This window comes from Pempheris klunzingeri, chromosome 17 (genome assembly GCF_042242105.1).
Source record: "Pempheris klunzingeri isolate RE-2024b chromosome 17, fPemKlu1.hap1, whole genome shotgun sequence".
NCBI classification, from domain to species: domain Eukaryota; kingdom Metazoa; phylum Chordata; class Actinopteri; order Acropomatiformes; family Pempheridae; genus Pempheris; species Pempheris klunzingeri.
The window spans coordinates 367,492-387,500 of record NC_092028.1 but is presented as its reverse complement, the minus strand read 5'-3'; the positions used below and the strand labels follow the sequence as shown (position 1 = coordinate 387,500).

Sequence of the window (20,009 nt, the reverse complement as noted above, 5' to 3'; positions counted from 1 at the left end):
TCTCTCCTCCTCTCCTCTCCTCCTCTCCTCTCCTCTCCTCTCCTCTCCTCTCCTCTCCTCTCCTCTCCTCTCCTCTCCTCTACTCCTCTCCTCTCCACTCCTCTCCTCCTCTCCTCTCCTCCTCTCCTCTCCTCTCCTCCTCTCCTCTACTCTCCTCTCCTCTCCTCTCCTCTCCTCTACTCCTCTCCTCTCCTCCTCTCCTCCTCTCCTCTCCTCCTCTCCTCTCCTCTCCTCTCCTCTCCTCTCTCCTCCTCTCCTCTCCTCTCCTCTCCTCTCCTCTCCTCTCCTCTACTCCTCTCCTCTCCTCTCCTCTCTCCTCCTCTCCTCTCCTCTCCTCCTCTCCTCTCCTCTCCTCCTCTCCTCTCCTCTCCTCTCCTCTCCTCTACTCCTCTCCTCTCCTCCTCTCCTCTCCTCTCCTCTCTCCTCCTCTCCTCTCCTCCTCTCCTCTACTCCTCTCCTCCTCTCCTCTCCTCTCCTCTACTCCTCTCCTCTCCTCTCTCCTCCTCTCCTCTCCTCCTCTCCTCTCCTCCTCTCCTCCTCTCCTCTCCTCTACTCCTCTCCTCTCCTCTCTCCTCCTCTCCTCTCCTCCTCTCCTCTCCTCTCCTCTCTCCTCCTCTCCTCTACTCCTCTCCTCTCCTCTCTCCTCCTCTCCTCTCCTCTCCTCTCCTCCTCTCCTCTCCTCCTCTCCTCTCCTCCTCTCCTCTCCTCTCCTCTCTCCTCCTCTCCTCTCCTCCTCTCCTCTCCTCTCCTCTACTCCTCTCCTCTCCTCTCTCCTCCTCTCCTCTCCTCCTCTCCTCTCCTCCTCTCCTCTCCTCTCTCCTCCTCTCCTCTCCTCTCTCCTCCTCTCCTCTCCTCCTCTCCTCTCCTCCTCTCCTCCTCTCCTCTCCTCTCCTCTACTCCTCTCCTCTCCTCTCTCCTCCTCTCCTCTCCTCCTCTCCTCTCCTCCCCTCTCCTCCCCTCCTCCTCCTAGTTTCTAACCTTTTTCACAGACTTTAACGTGTTTTCACAGTTTTTCTATCTTCATGATGGGGGAAGCTGGTTCAGCGGTTCTTGTGTTTGAGTAGGAGTTTTAGTTTGGGTTTTTCGGGAGGATGGTTTCCGCGGAGACGCCACCTCCGTCTCTCCGGCAGGGAGACTGGATAGTCCCTCCGGAGGAGGTGCTGTTAGCGGCAGGAGAACAGGTAGGACGCGACAAGCTGAGCTTTGCTTCGAGGATGAACAAAGCTGTGGTGTTCATGTTCCTGGACTCGCCCTCACAGACCCTGGAGGTGTCTTTCAGGGTGGAGCTCCTTCCTCCGTTTCAGGAAGCAGGGAAGAAGGCATTCTATGAAATCTGCGTGAAGGTTGTAAACCTGCGCTCTCTGGCAGGGATAAAGGAGTCGAGATGGACTGAGTTCTTTGGTCCAGGTATTTCCCCGAAAGGCAGTTGGCGGTCCCTGTACAAGCTGCCCATTGAAAAATGGACAGCGGACCTCCAGTGGAGGGTTGTACATGGGGCGATAGCTACAAACAGGTACAGAGCACACCTGGATCCTAACCAGGGGGAGGGGTGCTTATTTTGTTTCCAGCCTGAGACATTACAGCATCTTTTTGTTCAGTGTCCCCGGCTGTCACCTCTCTTTACCCTCCTAAGGACATGGTTTCAGGATCTCGGAGAGGCTTTTTCCTTTGATTTGTTTGTATACGGCCCCAAATATTCTGGGAAAAAGAAGCATGTACACACTGATTAATTTTTTGTCTGGCTCTGCTAAGCTGGCTGTCTGGCTGACATGGAGAAACCGTTCCCAGAGTGCTGGTAGTGTGGATCCAGTGGCGGCTCTGAAGGGACTGCTGAAGTCTCATCTAAAGGTGGAGCACGCATATTATCTAACAGTGGACAATGTGCAGGTTTTTGTTCACAGGTGGACTGTTGGAGATGTTCTGTGTTCTGTAGGAGGAGGTGGAGAACTGGTGCTGATTTTTGATTACAGTAGCACCTCGTTTTAGTTTGTATTGACGAATGGTTTTGTTGTATTTCAGGGATGTTTTTTCTCTTTGTTTGCTTTAATAGTGACGGTCTCTCTGTGATTTTTGTTTGTTCCCTGCAATGATTTATTAAAGGGACCTTGAAAAGCAAAACCTCTCCTCTCCTCTCTCCTCTTCTCTTCTTTCCTCCTCTCTTCTCTTCTCCTCTGTTGTTACCGGTGTGTTCAGGTGTCACAGGTGTGTTGAGGTGTGTTACAGGTGTGTTCAGGTGTGTTCAGGTGTTACAGGTGTGTTGAGGTGTGTTACAGGTGTGTTCAGGTGTGTTCAGGTGTTACAGGTGTGTTGAGGTGTGTTACAGGTGTGTTCAGGTGTTGCAGGTGTGTTCAGGTGTGTTGCAGGTGTGTCCAGGTGTTACAGGTGTGTTACAAGTGTGTTACAGGTGTGTTCAGGTGTGTTCAGGTGTTACAGGTGTGTTGGTGTGTTACAGGTGTGTTCAGGTGTTACAGGTGTGTTGAGGTGTGGTACAGGTGTGTTCAGGTGTTGCAGGTGTGTACAGGTGTGTTACAGGTGTGTTACAGGTGTGTAGAGGTGTGTTCAGGTGTGTTACAGGTGTGTTCAGGTGTTACAGGTGTGTTAAAGTGTGTTACAAGTGTGTTACAGGTGTGTTGAGGTGTGTTACAGGTGTGTTGAGGTGTGTTACAGGTGTGTTCAGGTGTTACAGGTGTGTTAAAGTGTGTTACAAGTGTGTTACAGGTGTGTTCAGGTGTGTTACAGGTGTGTTCAGATGTGTTACAGGTGTGTTACAGGTGTGTTCAGCAGTAAAGTAGCTCTCAGCTGCTTGTTGCTACAGTAACCAGAGCTGACAGATGGTCAGCACAGGTTCTCCAGGTGTGTGGATCACCTCCAGGTGGAAGGTGAGTCTGTCTCACGGTGAAAGAGGAACCTTCAGCTCCAGAGCGAGATGTCGGTCAGCTAACGAGCTTCAGGCTCTGCAGCAGAACCCCCCGATCAGCCGAGAGCCTCATCCAGGACATTCAAGGGTTAAACCACGACACGCTTTAATGCTGCAGGCGCTTAATCAACATCTTTTCAAGGCTTCCTGGGTCCTTCCAGGGTCCTTGAAAGGAGACCTGGGGTGGACCTGGAGGTTCCAGGGCGCTCAGCAGGACGATTCAGGTCATTCAAAAACATTTTAAATGTGGACGGAAAACGTGACATCATCATGTACTGTGGGTGGAAATTATGTCACAAAGCATAAAGTGAGGGAACCAAAAGTTCATGTGAGGGAACCAAAACTTTATATGTGGGAACCAAAAGTTCATGTGAGGGACCTAAAGCTTTATATGTGGGAACCAAAACTTTATGTGAGGGAACCAGAACTTTATGTGAGGGAACCAAAACTTTATATGTGGGAACCAAAACTTCATGTGAGGGAACCAAAAGTTCATGTGAGGGAACCAACACTTTATATGTGGGAACCAGAACTTTATGTGAGGAAACCAAAACTTTATATATGGGAACCAAAACTTTATGTGAGGGAACCAAAACTTTATATGTGGGAACCAAAACTTCATGTGAGGGAACCAAACCTTCATATGAGGGAACCAGAACTTTATGTGAGGAAACCAAAACTTTATGTGAGGGAACCAAAACTTTATATGTGGGAACCAAAACTTCATGTGAGGGAACCAAAACTTTATATGTGGGAACCAAAACTTCATGTGAGGGAACCAAAACTTTATATGTGGGAACCAAAACTTCTTGTGAGGGAACCAAAACTTTATATGTGGGAACCAAAACTTCATGTGAGGGACCTAAAACTTTATATGTGGGAACCAAAACTTTATGTGAGGGAACCAGAACTTTATATATGGGAACCAAAACTTTATATGTGGGAACCAAAACTTCATGTGAGGGAACCAAAACTTCATGTGAGGGAACCAAAACTTTATATGTGGGAACCAAAACTTCATGTGAGGGAACCAAAACTTTATATGTGGGAACCAAAACTTTATATGTGGGAACCAAAACTTCTTGTGAGGGAACCAAAACTTTATATGTGGGAACCAAAACTTCATGTGAGGGACCTAAAACTTTATATGTGGGAACCAAAACTTTATGTGAGGGAACCAAAACTTTATATGTGGGAACCAAAACTTCATGTGAGGGAACCAAACCTTCGTATGAGAGAACCAATGAGGGAACCAAAACTTGATACGAGGAAACTGACAGTTCATGTGAGGGAAATTATAAACTGAGCCTTTGTGTCTGAATCAGCGATGAAGGAGCAGAACTTTAAAGAGGAGGTGATGAAGATTATGGAGGAAGCGCCGAATGCCAGAAAAGCTCTGCTGGAAAACTACGACAACCTGCTGAGTGTGGCCGATTACTGCTGCAACAACTACCTACAGGTTAGTACTAGTACCACACACAGTGTAGTACTGCTAATACCACTGTTACAACTACCTACAGGTTAGTATTACTGACTGCTAGTACTATTACTTAACAACCAGTACAGCTGCTCCAACAACTAGTTCAACAGCTTCTTGATGTAGGCTAACAGCTAACAGTTTTCGGTGTTTATGCTAAGCTAAGCTAACAGTTTTCCCTGTTTCCGGTGATTGTGCTAAGCTAAGCTAACAGTGTCTCTCTGTTTCCGGTGTTTGTGCTAAGCTAAGCTAACAGTTTTCCCTCTCTTTCCGGTGTTTGTGCTAAGCTAAGCTAACAGTTTCCCTCTCTTTCCGGTGTTTGTGCTAAGCTAAGCTAACAGTTTTCCCTCTCTTTCCGGTGTTTGTGCTAAGCTAAGCTAACAGTTTTCCCTCTCTTTCCGGTGTTTGTGCTAAGCTAAGCTAACAGTTTCCCTCTGTTTCCGGTGTTTGTGCTAAGATAAGCTAACAGTTTTCCCTCTCTTTCCGGTGTTTGTGCTAAGCTAAGCTAACAGTTTTCCCTCTCTTTCCGGTGTTTGTGCTAAGCTAAGCTAACAGTTTCCCTCTCTTTCCGGTGTTTGTGCTAAGCTAAGCTAACAGTTTCCCTCTGTTTCCGGTGTTTGTGCTAAGCTCACCTGTCCTGTCATGTGTCAGTCAGGTGACGGCAGCATGAAGGCATTGGAGGAAACCAAGAACTTCACCACCCAATCACTGGCCAGTGTCGCCTACCAGATCAGCACTCTGGCCAATAGCGTGCTGAGTATGCTTGACGCACAGACCAATCGGCTTTGTCACATGGAGTCTTCCATCAACCTCATTGGTCAGGTGAGCCCCTCCCAACCTGAGACCATAATCAATCGATATTTATGTCATTTAAAGGGCTACTCTCTTGTTTTATGTTTAATAGTGACATAGTGTCGTCTGTGTCCTGATGATGTCACAGTGATGACAGACTGTAAGCTCTGGTTTCTGGACTGAAAGTTTCTCCTCATCTGCTGCATGTTGGAAATGCCCCCCCCCCCCCCCCCCGCACACACACACACACACACACACACACACACACACCATGCCTACAGGCGTGGGAAGTGTTTTGAAAAGTCCGTTTCTGATCCCAAACAGAAAGACCTGCAGGGTTTCATGTGTTCATTATGACAGAGTGATCCCATGTGTCTGTTCCACCCTGTGCTGAGAATACAGATCATCACCGTGTGTGTGTGTGTGTGTGTGTGATAGTGGCCTCCTCTCCATAGGGGGGGGGGCAGGACTGAATGGATGAATGGAGCCTCTGTTCTCTGCTGCTTTGTGTTCCCTTACTGCAGTGTTTGTTCTTATTTAAGGTGTTTTGTCTCTGAGGTTTGGTGCAGCAGCACTGTCTCACCTCCTGTGGGAGACAGTTAGAGTGAAATAACAGAAACACAATAATAATCTTTTCTGCTCTCTGGAGCTCAGCTGCAACCACCTGTCACCACTGATCAATCTGCTGGTTCATTTCTGATCAATTCATATTTTTATCTCTGAAAAGAGTGAAAAAAGTCGCTCAGAGTCCAGCGTGACGCCTTCAGATGTTCTGTTTTATTCCAACAGACCCAAACACAGATTGAGTTCAATCAGAATCGGAGGTTTCCTCTGGATAACTGGTCTGATGTTCTGGACTCCTCTGCTTTAATGAGCTCATGTCTCTGTTTCACTTCGGCCTCCTCAGACGGTCGAGATGCACAAAGAGAAAGTTTCTCGGAGAGAGATCGGCGCCTTCACGGCGGTCAGACGAGTCCCACGCAGCCACAAGATCCTCCCTCCTCCTCAACCGCCTGCCACTACTCAGCCCCGCCCCCCCTACAGCCGTCGACCAATCAACTACCAGCAGCTGGACAGCCTGGGCCACGGCGTGAAGGTGTCTGACACACAAGCACATCATGCTCATCACTGTTCCCTCGTCGTACGTTTCTAGTCATTCAGCCCACTCATCAATGCAGAACTTGCATTAGAAAATTGTTAGTTTAGTGGTGCGACCTTCTGTAGTCGGCACAGATCAGCAGTGTGTCGGGACACATCTTAAAAAAATCAGCAGTGTTATCAGAAGACACACGGCAGCTTCTAGAAAAGGAACAAGGCCAAAAAACAGAAGCAGAAGTGAAGTCTGGTTCTGAGTCAGTGCAGCGGATGCTGACAGGAAGCAGCAGCGAACCTCAGAAACAGAAGTGACACGTGGTCCCGTCACAGTGAGCTGATCACCCCCCCAGGAAGCTCCCCGGGCTCTGCAGCCAGTCTGCCCTGGTGGCCAAACTGTGTAACTACAACAGTGGCATTGGTCATGTGACACCGTTGGGACCGAACAGACGTTTTTCCACAGACTCTTATTGTGAAAGAGACGTCTGTGAATCAGTCAGAGTTTGATCCATTCAGTCCGAAAACATTTGGAAAGTCTGGAAGAGCCACAAAATTCAGTCATTTTATCACCATTCAGGTTAGCACGGGGCTAACAGGAAGTTAGCCTAAGATGCTGGTCCGCCATGCTCGTTTGGCCCATGGTGAGGACGATCTGGCTACTTTTATGCACAGGAAGGGGAATGTTTCTGGCTTCATGTTTATTCAGAGTCAGGACTGCAGCTATTACTGCTGCAAACTGCTGCACCAGTGGCGGACCGTGCAATTCACACCTAGTCCTTCAGTAGTGCTCCGTCTGAATCAATCCTTGATCCCCTCAATAACTATTTTATGGTTATAAAAACCATCTTATTATGCAGAAATACAGTATAAAGAGCCGTTGCATCTCAGATAGATAACTCCTGTAGCCACAATAAATGCCTTTATTGAATAAACAAACCAGGAGTGAACAAGTCTCCTTCTACTGCAGCTACACACATAAAAACATCAATAATAACCTCATAAACTTGCAATATTATTTAGGAAAATAGCAACATTTTACTCACCAAAAATTTGGATTATTTGTAAACAAAATCCATCCTCCTCTCTTTCCTCAAAAACAGTTCAATTACTCTGTCGTACAGATTATCCTATCCAATCTAGACTATCCAATCAACGGGTCTGAATACGGTGACGTTGCCGTACACCTGCTAGAGGGCCCTGGTGACACCAACTCAAGATCTGATTGGTTGAAGCAACAGTTTCATCGACATTTATTTTGTGTTAGAGGGCCTGCAGAGCGGATTGTGAAGGCCTTCGGGCAGACTTCTTTGACTTTGACCCTGCCTGGCAACAAATGATGGCTGAAATGTGATTGGTTGAATGCTTTAATATGAAACTACATGTGTGGAAGCAGCACAACCATCGGAAAAGCTATGAAAGGAAGCGGACAGACCATTTGGAATTATTTAATAAGTATTCATGGACAACATGTAATTAACATCAATTTGTGATTCAGATATTCTTTTTAGGCCAGCAGAGAAGGCCTTGCAGGCCCTGACGGCCCACCACTGTGCTGCAAACTGCTGCAAACTGCTGCAAACTGCTGCACACTGCTCACTATAAAGTACCATCTGCCCTCTGTGAGGCTCAGTAACCATGTTTGAGGGCATGTTAGCTGACGGGCACATTTAGCCCAAGCTAGCATGGCGTGTGGGTTAGCATGTTGTATCTCATTTCTGACACACTGTATAAACATGAAACTGCCCTTTAATTCATTGTGTTTTACTGCTGCTGCTGCTCAGGCGAGTCTTTAATGGAGAAGTGCTTTGCTACACACACACACACACACAGTAACACACACACACACACACACACACACACACACACACACACACACACACACACACACACAGTAACACAGAGTCTTTGTTGAGCGTGGGAAAATGTTTGGAGAGACTAATTAGAGCTGCTGAGGCCTGAGAGGCTCTATTGATGCTTACACACACACACACACACACACACACACACACACACTCTGTCACTCTGTAACACACTCTCCTGCCCCTCCCCCTCAGGGCTCTGGGAAGCAGGCGGACCGAACAGGAACGATCCGTAAACACGGCGCCTCCATCAGGTCACCAGTTTCACTGAGTTTCTGTTAGTGACAACTTCCTGTTTCACTCGTCACATGTCTCTGACAGGAAGTCTCACTGTGTGTGTGTGTGTGTGTGTGTGTATGTGTGTTACTGTGTGTGTGTGTGTTTCAGGTCCACCAAACCTCCAGAGCCGGTCCAATGCCCGGTGGCGCCCCCTGTCGGCGGGTAATAACCCCAGTGTGCTCTGATTGATCTCTGTGTCCTATCCTCTGATTGGTCGGTCTGTATAAAGAAGTGTGAAGCTGATTGGTCAGAATAAATGTGGAGTAAAGTCTATTGATTATTGCCCCCCCAGCTCCAGTTTTGGGAAACCTGTGGCTCCGCCCACCATCCCCTCCACCTATCAGGCCCCAACTGAGTGTGACATCATCACCACGCTGCTGGGCGACGCCCCGGCCCCTCCTCCACCTACAGCCAATGAAATGTCAGCTCAGGATGATGAGGTCACCAACACCCCACCCCCCCCTCCTCCTCCACCTGAATCCTCAGGAGAGGTGGCCCCGCCCCCCCCTCCTCCTCCCCCTCCTCCACCTGAATCCTCAGGAGAGGTGGCCCCGCCCCCCCCTCCTCCTCCCCCTCCTCCCTCACATGTTCTGACCAATCACAGCGCTCTGCAGCCGGCCCCGCCCCTGAGCCTTGAGACAGGTGAGGGTGAAGCAGGTCACTGGATGTTACCATGACGACTGGACTGAATCACAGCGGTTCAGATTAGTTCAGCCCACAATACACTGTGTAGATCTGTCATTGGTCAGACTGAGTGACATCACAATGACATCACCTCTCCTCTGTCTCCTCAGTGGTGGAGGAGAGCAGCTTCCCCCCTCCTCTCCCCTCTGATGATGACACCTTCCCCCTGCCGCCCAATGACGACTCAGAACTGCCGGCCCCGCCCCCTCCACCTCCTCCCAGCCAGGAAGTAGATGGTACCTGTCTGCCTGTACCTGTCTGTGTATACCTGTCTGTCTGTACCTGTCTGTCTGGACCTGTCTGTCTACCTGTCCGTCTGACTGTTAGCAGTGTCAGCTTGCTGCTAATAAACAGACATGACAGTGAAGTAGTGAAGTCAGCCTTGACAGTTGCCGCCGTCTGTTTCCAGAGACACACCAGAGAAAGTGAAACAGGAAGCTGGATTAGCATTAGGGTTAGCATTAGCTTCACTGTCTGTACCTCTGCTCTGATGTTTTTCCTGTTCCTCTTCTTCTCTGGTGTTGATCCGTCTGTGCTTTTGTGTCAGTTTCTTCTTCTGTGGTGTTTTTCTTCAGTGACCCTCCCATCCAGGAGGAGTCGCCGCCGTCGCTCGCCCCCCACCACTCGCTCTCTGTCTATGAGGGTCCGCTCTGGCCCCGCCTCCCGCTACACACGCTCTCTCTTCCTGCCTGCTGTCCAATCATGTAAGCCGATGGAGGACGCCGCCGCTGCCGTCCAATAGAAATGAGTTCAGCGGGCAAAAAGACCTCGAGGAGTTCAAAGAGTCATTGAGGAAGTTCTAAGGGTCCTTGAGGAGGTTTGTGGAGGGTTTGAGTGCCAGGGCTGGCTGAGCAGGTTCAAGGAGTCCTTGAGGAGGACAGGGAGTCTTTGGGGAGGTTCTACAACTTCTTCAGGGGGTCCTGGAGGACGCCCAAGGGGGTTTTGAGAGGGTTTCAGGAGTCCTTGAAGATATTAGGCCTATTAGGAGTTTAGAGAGATCCAGGGGTGATTAAGTAGGTTCTAGGGGTCCTTGAGGAAGTTCGGAGGTCCTTGGAAGTGCTGTGTATCATTAGAAAGTTCAAGGGTCTTGAGGAGGATGAGTCCTTGAGAAGGTCAGGGGATCCAGGACTGTCAGGAGTCTCTGAGGAGGTTTAAGGAATGCTTGAAACATTTGCTATGGGTCATTGAGGAATTGCAGCAGTCTTTGAGGAAGTTATAGAGGTCCTGGAGAAGATTCCAGGACGGTTCCAGGCCTTGATTTGCTTGCTTTGTTTCAGAGATTGTCTCTGAGTAAAGACGATCACTCCTCCTCTTTAACGAGCTCTGATTCTCTGTCTGTCTGTCTGTCAGTGATGATCCCTCCTCCTCCCCCCTACCCTCCCCCTCACGCTCCTCCTCACCCCGCTCCCTCCTCCTCCTCATCTCGGCTCTGCTTACCTGCTCGCCTGGAACACCTGGGTAAGAAAACACATATACTGCTATTAGCAGTACTAGTAGAGGTAGTACTATTAGCAGCACTAGTAGAGGTAGTACTAGTAGTAGTACTATTAGCAGTACTAGTAGAGGTAGTACTATTAGCAGCACTATTAGCAGTGCTAGTAGAGGTAGTACTATTAGTAGTACTAGTAGTAGTACTAGTAGAGGTACTACTATTAGCAGCACTATTAGCAGCACTAGTAGAGGTAGTACTATTAGTAGTACTAGTAGTAGTACTAGTAGAGGTAGTACTATTAGCAGCACTATTAGCAGTACTAGTAGAGGTAGTACTATTAGCAGCACTAGTAGAGGTAGTACTATTAGTAGTACTAGTAGAGGTAGTACTATTAGCAGTACTATTAGCAGTACTAGTAGAGGTAGTACTATTAGCAGCACTATTAGCAGTGCTAGTAGAGGTAGTACTATTAGTAGTACTAGTAGAGGTAGTACTATTAGCAGTACTAGTACTTGTAGTACCGTGTCGTAGTATTGCAGTAGCACAACCACACATCAGAGTACACACACAGAACATGTAGTCAAGCTCCAATCAGCTCTGCTGCTTTCTCTCAAAGCCCCGCCTCCTCTCACCTGATTGGCCATCACAGCTGTCACTCACCCGTGTGCTGCTCTTGTAGATCTACAGATCCCAGCCACGCCCCCTCCTCCACTATTGGACGATGACAGTGGCTGTGATGACATCATGCCGCCCCTCCCGCCACCAGTGGACTATGACACTGACGTCCCCCCCCACTACCTGGAGAAAGGTACTAATACTACTACAGATAGTACTACAGATAGTACTACTAATACTACTACTAATAGTGTGTTCAGTTGTGTTACAGGTGTGTTCAGGTGTTACAGGTGTGTTCAGGTGTGTTACAGGTGTGTTCAGGTGTTGCAGGTGTGTTCAGGTGTGTTCAGGTGTGTTACAGGTGTGTTCAGGTGTTGCAGGTGTGTTCAGGTGTGTTGCAGGTGTGTTCAGGTGTTACAGGTTTGTTACAGGTGTGTTACAGGTGTGTTACAGGTGTGTTCAGGTGTTGCAGGTGTGTTCAGGTGTGTTGCAGGTGTGTTCAGGTGTGTTACAGGTGTGTTCAGGTGTGTTACAGGTGTGTTCAGGTGTTGCAGGTGTGTTCAGGTGTGTTACAGGTGTGTTCAGGTGTTACAGGTGTGTTACAGGTGTGTTCAGGTGTATGTTCTATTAGATCTGTACTTTTCTTGATTGTTGTAGTTAAATCTGTCTGTAGATGTTCGGACATGACATCACCATGGTGATGGCTGTCACGGCACCGTGACGACGATTGGTACTGCAGTATTTGTACGTGTCCTCTAACTGCAGTTCTCCTGTGTGTCCAGTGGTGGCACTGTACAGCTACGAGGCCTCAAAACCTGACGACCTGCCCCTCACCGAGGGAGACATCATCTACCTGACACAGCGCCATGACGACGGCTGGTGCGAGGGCGTTCTCAGCGGCAGAAGAGGCTTCTTCCCCGAAAACTACGTCCAATCGTGTGCCTAGACTGAAGTCCCGCCCCCTCGCCATGGCTCCACACCTGTGTTTTTCCAATCAGACGAACAGATCATCAATGAATCGGAGAATTCCGCTCAGTATTTACGTCATTTGTTCAGCGAAAGGTTTCAGCGTGTGAAGTGAAATCATCGTCTCTGTCTGTAGGACGTAATCAGGACATCACCACACATGACATCACCACACATGACATCACCACACAGGACATTACCGCACATGACATCACTGCACATGACATCACCGCACAGGACATCACCACACAGGACATCACCACACAGGACATCACCACACATGACATCATAATGACAACATCACCACACATGACATCACCACACATGACATCACCACACATGACATCATAATGACAACATCACCACACATGACATCACCACACAGGACATCACCACACATGACATCACCACACATGACATCACCACACAGGACATCACCACACATGACATCACCACACATGACATCACCACACAGGACATCACCACACATGACATCACCACACAGGACATCACCACACATGACATCATCACACAGGACATCACCACACAGGACATCACCACACATGACATCACCACACAGGACATCACCACACAGGACATCATCACACATGACATCACCACACAGGACATCACCACACATGACATCACCACACATGACATCACCACACAGGACATCACCACACAGGACATCACCACACAGGACATCACCACACATGACATCATCACACAGGACATCACCACACATGACATCACCACACAGGACATCACCACACAGGACATCACCACACAGGACATCACCACACATGACATCACCACACAGGACATCACCACACATGACATCACCACACAGGACATCACCACACAGGACATCACCACACATGACATCACCACACAGGACATCACCACACATGACATCACCACACATGACATCACCACACAGGACATCACCACACATGACATCATCACACAGGACATCACCACACATGACATCACCACACATGACATCACCACACAGGCATCACCACACAGGACATCATCACACATGACATCACCACACAGGACATCACCACACATGACATCATCACACAGGACATCACCACACATGACATCACCACACATGACATCACCACACAGGACATCACCACACATGACATCACCACACAGGACATCACCACACATGACATCACCACACATGACATCACCACACAGGACATCACCACACATGACATCATAATGACAACATCACCACACATGACATCACCACACACGACATCACCTCATATGACATCACCACACATGACATCATAATGACAACATCACCACACATGACATCACCACACACGACATCACCTCATATGACATCACCACACACGACATCATAATGACAACATCACCACACATGACATCACCACACACGACATCACCTCATATGACATCACCACACATGACATCATAATGACAACATCACCACACATGACATCACCACACACGACATCACCTCATATGACATCACCACACACGACATCACCACTAATGTTAAATTGATTATTTTTTTAATTAAAAAAAGATTTTCTTCCTTTTAGGTGTAACAGATTTTAAGGGTGTAAATATTAAATGTAGGGTTTGTTTAGATAAAGTTCAGACCTGCTCTTTGACTGGCAGAATAAAACTTGTAGTGTATTGTGTACTTGTACTGGGCTAACGTACTGAACAGAGTAAAAGGCGTCAGACTGATCTCTAGTGACCTCAGACGTCCTCGTTGATGATCTCTAATCTGATTTGTCGTTATGATGCAGCTTCATGTCTGTTCAGGCTGAGTCTTAAAATGACCAATAAATGAATGGACCTCTGAATGGATGTTTTATTGCAACATCCATATTTTATGTCTTGGTTGGGTTGTAATCTCACAGATTCACTTTCCTCCGAAAGTCACACAGTAACACAGACACACTGACTGATGGAGCAGCAGCTCTAAAATCCCTGTTTAGTGAATGTAGTCTGGTGTGTGTGCAGAGAGCGATAGAATGGCTGTTTGTGGTTAAACCAAAAGGATCTTCCAGGTTTGTCTGTGTGACCCTCAGGACAGCGACGCCCTCAGAGCGTCTGCTGCTGCTACTCAGGAAGCTCCACGTTTCACAGCAACAGTTCATCAGCTCCTCCAACATGAACACCGCACTCCCAGACCAGATTTCAGCCATCTTTTGGCTCATTTTAGCGTGTGTGTCGATGGCCAATCACAGGACAAGGAGCAGTAGAAAATGTGTTTATTGTGGTCAGTTTGTTCAAAGGTTTTCAAGTACACTCAATAAATAACAGAGAACACAAATCAATAGAAACATAATCAATAAATAGTGGCTGAGAACATGAGCTCTCACAGAGAGACGACATTGCTGGATCAGCCTGACGACTTCGGTCACTGAGCGCCACGGCGCCTCCTGCTGGCTGCAGGTGGACGATGAAGGATGGAGGCCACCAGCAGGTCCAGCTGCTCCAGGTGAGCCCTGGTCTCCTTCCTGAGCAGCTCCCAGGACGCAGCGCTGCCCCCCTGGACACACACGGTATAGCAGTCAGTACTACACTCAGTACTACACTCAGTACTACACTCAGTACTACAGTCAGTACTACACTCAGTACTACACTCAGTACTACAGTCAGTACTACACTCAGCACTACACTCAGTAATACGGTCAGTACTACAGTCAGTACTACACTCAGTACTACACTCAGTACTACGGTCAGTACTACACTCAGTACTACACTCAGTACTACGTCAGTACTACACTCAGTACTACACTCAATACTACACTCAGTACTACGGTCAGTACTACAGTCAGTACTACACTCAGTACTACACTCAGTACTACGGTCAGTACTACACTCAGTACTACACTCAGTACTACGTCAGTACTACGGTCAGTACTACACTCAGTACTACGGTCAGTACTACACTCAATACTACACTCAGTACTACACTCAGTACTACAGTCAGTACTACACTCAGTACTACAGTCAGTACTACGCTCAGTACTACGGTCAGTACTACATTCAATACTACGGTCAGTACTACAGTCAGTACTACACTCAGTACTACGGTCAGTACTACACTCAATACTACACTCAGTACTACACTCAGTACTACGGTCAGTACTACACTCAGTACTACGGTCAGTACTACGGTCAGTACTACACTCAATACTACACTCAGTACTACGGTCAGTACTACACTCAGTACTACGCTCAGTACTACGCTCAGTACTACAGTCAGTACTACAGTCAGTACTACGCTCAGTACTACGCTCAGTACTACGGTCAGTATTACAGTCAGTACTACGCTCAGTACTACGCTCAGTACTACGCTCAGTACTACGCTCAGTACTACAGTCAGTACTACAGTCAGTACTACGCTCAGTACTACGCTCAGTACTACGGTCAGTATTACAGTCAGTACTACGCTCAGTACTACGCTCAGTACTACAGTCAGTATTACGGTCAGTACTACGGTCAGTACTACAGTCAGTACTACGCTCAGTACTACGCTCAGTACTACGGTCAGTACTACAGTCAGTACTACGCTCAGTACTACACTCAGTACTACAGTCAGTATTACAGTCAGTACTACGCTCAGTACTACGGTCAGTACTACAGTCAGTACTACGCTCAGTACTACACTCAGTACTACAGTCAGTATTACAGTCAGTACTACGCTCAGTACTACGCTCAGTACTACAGTCAGTATTACAGTCAGTACTACACTCAGTACTACGCTCAGTACTACGCTCAGTACTACACTCAGTACTACACTCAGTACTACACTCAGTACTGCAGTACTTGTACTCACCGTGCGGCGCAGAGTACTTGTATCCAGCCTCCTGAAGTACCTCCTCAGCCGGCTGTCTGCTCGTCTGTTACTTGGCACCTGGAGACAGAGACAGAGGTCACATGACCTGTGATGAGCACCTGGACAGGTGACAGGAAATGAGACAGACACAGTGCTGAGAGCAGCTGAAGCGTCCGTCTGTCCACTCACGCAGGCGTTGAGCTCTTCCGTCTGTCTGTCGAGGCTCATCAGGAAGTGCTCGGTCCTGTCGGTATCCCAGGTGACGGAGGAGAGGTTGTCATGGCGATAGAGAGCAGCAATGAGCTCCAGACTGTCTTTGATGAATACCAGCTGGGACTCCACCTGGAGAGACACACAGGTGTGAACCCAGCGTTCTGATTGGCTGACAGAGCTGATGTCATCATCACATGATTGATTGACGGATTGATTACCCCTGTGTTGCGGATTTGTTCGTAGAGTTTGTTCGGGAAGGGAACCGGACTGTCCTGGTCCGTCAGCTGACCCCCCTGAAACAGGTGGACAGGTGGACAGGTGAGCAGGAGGACAGGTAGACAGGTGGACAGGTGGACAGGTGGACAGGTGAGCAGGTGGACAGGTGGACAGGAGGACAGGTAGACAGGTGGACAGGTGGACAGGTGGACAGGTGAGCAGGAGGACAGGTAGACAGGTGGACAGGTGGACAGGAGGACAGGTAGACAGGTGGACAGGTGGACAGGTGAGCAGGAGGACAGGTAGACAGGTGGACAGGAGGACAGGAGGACAGGTGAGCAGGAGGACAGGTAGACAGGTGGACAGGTGGACAGGAGGACAGGTGAGCAGGAGGACAGGTAGACAGGTGGACAGGTGGACAGGAGGACAGGTAGACAGGTGGACAGGTGGACAGGTGGACAGGAGGACAGGAGGACAGGTGGACAGGAGGACAGGAGGACAGGTGAGCAGGAGGACAGGTAGACAGGTGGACAGGTGGACAGGAGGACAGGTGAGCAGGAGGACAGGTAGACAGGAGGACAGGTGGACAGGAGGACAGGTGGACAGGAGGACAGGTGAGCAGGAGGACAGGTAGACAGGTGGACAGGTGGACAGGAGGACAGGTGAGCAGGAGGACAGGTGGACAGGTGGACAGGTGAGCAGGAGGACAGGTAGACAGGTGGACAGGTGGACAGGAGGACAGGTAGACAGGTGGACAGGTGGACAGGTGAGCAGGAGGACAGGTAGACAGGTGGACAGGTGGACAGGTGGACAGGAGGACAGGTAGACAGGTGGACAGGTGGACAGGTGGACAGGTGAGCAGGAGGACAGGTAGACAGGTGGACAGGTGGACAGGAGGACAGGTGGGCAGGTGAGCAGGAGGACAGGTAGACAGGTGGACAGGTGGACAGGTGGACAGGAGGACAGGTAGACAGGAGGACAGGTGAGCAGGAGGACAGGTGGACAGGTAGAGAGGAGGACAGGTAGACAGGTGGACAGGTGAGCAGGTAGACAGGTGGACAGGTGAGCAGGTAGACAGGTGGACAGGTGAGCAGGTAGACAGGTATTTGCTGACACATGTAGAGTCATTATGAAAATACATGTGAATAAATGTATTCTTGTTACTGAAGAGTTAAATGACCAAAATACACACTTGAGCCTGTTCCAGCCCCCCCCCCCCAAAAGAAACCCTGTCCAGGTGTGGACTCACCATGAGCTGGAGGAGAGTCAGAGACGAGTTGCTCAGGTGACCGTAGTGTCTGAGCCAATCACAGCACAGGGCGGGACTCATGGTGCCGCAGAGGACGACGAGCAGCACGGCCCCACTGACCATGATGAAGGTGATGAAGGTGATGAAGGTGTTGAAGGTGCTGAAGGTGCTGAAGGTGCTGAAGGTGTTGAAGGTGCTGAAGGTGCTGAAGGTGTTGAAGGTGCTGAAGGTGCTGAAGGTGCAGACTGAACTCTAACTGTGTCCAACATGCTGCAGATGTTCCGACTTTTATTCCAGACAACAAGGAAAGAGAAAACAGAGAGACTGAAAGACTGAAGGGAAACCCACACTGCTTTCTACTCTCACTTTTCACACACACACTCACACTGTGGACACACTAACACACACACACTCACACTGTAGACACACTAACACACACACACTCACACTGTGGACACACTAACACACACACACTCACACTGTAGACACACTAACACACACACACTCACACTGTAGACACACTAACACACACACACTCACACTGTAGACACACTAACACACACACACTCACACTGTGGACACACTAACACACACACACTCACACTGGTATATATATACCATATATACTGGTATACTGGTATAATATATATAAATATATATTTATTTTTTAATATTTTTTCTTTTCTAATCTATCTATCTGCGTGCACTTTATTTTTATTTTATTTTATCTTACTGCGTGCTTGGTGTAAAAACAGTGGAATCAGCCTTTAAAGTGACGTCAGCCCAGATGATGTTCACATGGATCAATATCTGCCTTCATGTGGGAGGACTTCACCCTGCAGGAAGTCCCTTCACTTTCACTTTATATACGTCACAGGAAGTGACAAAACGGCTCTACAAAATAAGAGCTGACTCTTCCTCCCTGTGTTTAGTAAGAGCAGGTAAAATAAAAATGAACTACAGCTACGGGTAAAATGAAAATGAACAACAGCTACGGGTAAAATGAAAATAAACTACAGCTACGGGTAAAATGAAAATGAACAACAGCTACGGGTAAAATGAAAATAAACTACAGCTACGGGTAAAATAAAAATGAACAACAGCTACGGGTAAAATGAACTACAGCTGGTCAGAATAACTGACGATCACAGTAAGAATCATGCGGTCGAGCAGATCAATGCTGTGCTTTTATTTTGAAGGCAGTGCCCGCTCTGTTTCCTGTTTCTCTTTTCTTCTCGCTTTCACGTTTCCGTCGTCAAGGAAACAGGTGCAACGCTGTGATGTCATCACTGCTGATGTCATTCTGGATTTATTTCAATTCAATTCACTTTATTTTGTATAGTCCAATATTACAACAGAGTGTTCACTGAAATAAACAAGAAGTGTGAGCGAACAAACAATCTAATAAAGAGTCCAGCAGTCGATCAGGCCGATGGATCGGGCAGATGGATCAGGCCGATGGATCAGGCCGATGGATCGGGCAGATGGATCAGGCCGATGGATCGGGCAGATGGATCGGGCAGATGAATCGGTCAGATGGATCGGGCAGATGGATCGATCAGATGGATCGGGCAGATGGATCGGTCAGATGAATCGGTCAGATGGATCGGTCAGATGGATCAGGCCGATGGATCGATCAGATGGATCGGTCAGATGGATCGGTCAGATGAATCGGTCAGATGGATCGGTCAGATGGATCAGGCCGATGGATCGGTCAGATGGATCAGGCAGATGGATCGGGCAGATGGATCGGGCAGATGAATCGGTCAGATGGATCGGTCAGATGGATCAGGCAGATGGATCGGGCCGATGGATCAGGCCGATGGATCGGGCAGATGGATCGGGCAGATGAATCGGTCAGATGGATCGGTCAGATGGATCAGGCCGATGGATCGGTCAGATGGATCAGGCAGATGGATCGGGCAGATGGATCGGTCAGATGAATCGGTCAGATGGATCGGTCAGATGAATCGGTCAGATGGATCGGTCAGATGGATCAGGCCGATGGATCGGTCAGATGGATCAGGCAGATGGATCGGGCAGATGGATCGGTCAGATGAATCGGTCAGATGGATCGGTCAGATGGATCAGGCCGATGGATCGGTCAGATGAATCGGTCAGATGGATCGGTCAGATGGATCAGGCCGATGGATCGGGCAGATGGATCAGGCCGATGGATCGGGCAGATGGATCGGGCAGATGAATCGGTCAGATGGATCGGTCAGATGGATCAGGCCGATGGATCGGTCAGATGGATCAGGCCGATGGATCGGGCAGATGGATCGGGCAGATGAATCGGTCAGATGGATCGGTCAGATGGATCAGGCAGATGGATCGGGCCGATGGATCGGGCAGATGGATCGGGCAGATGAATCGGTCA

The 20,009-nt window shown here is 48.7% G+C and overlaps 2 protein-coding genes across 4 annotated transcripts in view; one reads left to right on the top strand and one right to left on the bottom strand.

The window, feature by feature from the left end:
* Positions 1-13,966, top strand: part of abi3a (ABI family, member 3a) — a 22,931-nt gene extending 8,965 nt beyond the window's left edge. Inside the window, exons 2-12 of one of the 3 annotated variants that reach the window (XM_070848432.1) lie at positions 4,243-4,376; positions 5,046-5,216; positions 6,094-6,282; positions 8,333-8,391; positions 8,525-8,578; positions 8,709-9,058; positions 9,211-9,336; positions 9,676-9,804; positions 10,451-10,558; positions 11,212-11,340; positions 11,930-13,966. In XM_070848432.1, coding sequence (XP_070704533.1) covers positions 4,245-4,376; positions 5,046-5,216; positions 6,094-6,282; positions 8,333-8,391; positions 8,525-8,578; positions 8,709-9,058; positions 9,211-9,336; positions 9,676-9,804; positions 10,451-10,558; positions 11,212-11,340; positions 11,930-12,093 — 1,611 coding nt within the window. In that variant the 5' untranslated portion in view covers positions 4,243-4,244 and the 3' untranslated portion in view covers positions 12,094-13,966. Of the gene's footprint in view, positions 1-3,833; positions 4,377-5,045; positions 5,217-6,093; positions 6,283-8,332; positions 8,392-8,524; positions 8,579-8,708; positions 9,059-9,210; positions 9,337-9,675; positions 9,805-10,450; positions 10,559-11,211; positions 11,341-11,929 lie in introns of those variants that run through there. The other 2 variants (XM_070848430.1, XM_070848431.1) reach the window with 2 other exon arrangements.
* A 560-nt stretch (positions 13,967-14,526) lies between these two features.
* On the bottom strand, positions 14,527-17,752 carry LOC139216261 (interferon a3-like). The gene is made up of 5 exons (XM_070847349.1): positions 17,630-17,752; positions 16,383-16,457; positions 16,141-16,293; positions 15,952-16,029; positions 14,527-14,658 (listed from the first exon to the last, which is right to left on the bottom strand). Exons 1-5 carry the CDS (start codon positions 17,750-17,752, stop codon positions 14,527-14,529), a joined length of 561 nt encoding a protein of 186 aa, XP_070703450.1.
* Between the last annotated feature and the right edge of the window lie 2,257 nt (positions 17,753-20,009).

Bases quoted from the DNA above. Each gene is read 5' to 3' on its own strand.
- LOC139216261 (XM_070847349.1), bottom strand. From the start codon at position 17,752: ATGGTCAGTGGGGCCGTGCTGCTCGTCGTCCTCTGCGGCACCATGAGT. The intron at 16,458-17,629 runs GTGAGTCCACAC...CACCTGTTTCAG, and splicing joins TGACTCTCCTCCAGCTCATG to GGGGGTCAGCTGACGGACCA. The intron at 14,659-15,951 runs GTGAGTACAAGT...GTGTGTGTCCAG, and splicing joins CAAGTACTCTGCGCCGCACG to GGGGGCAGCGCTGCGTCCTG.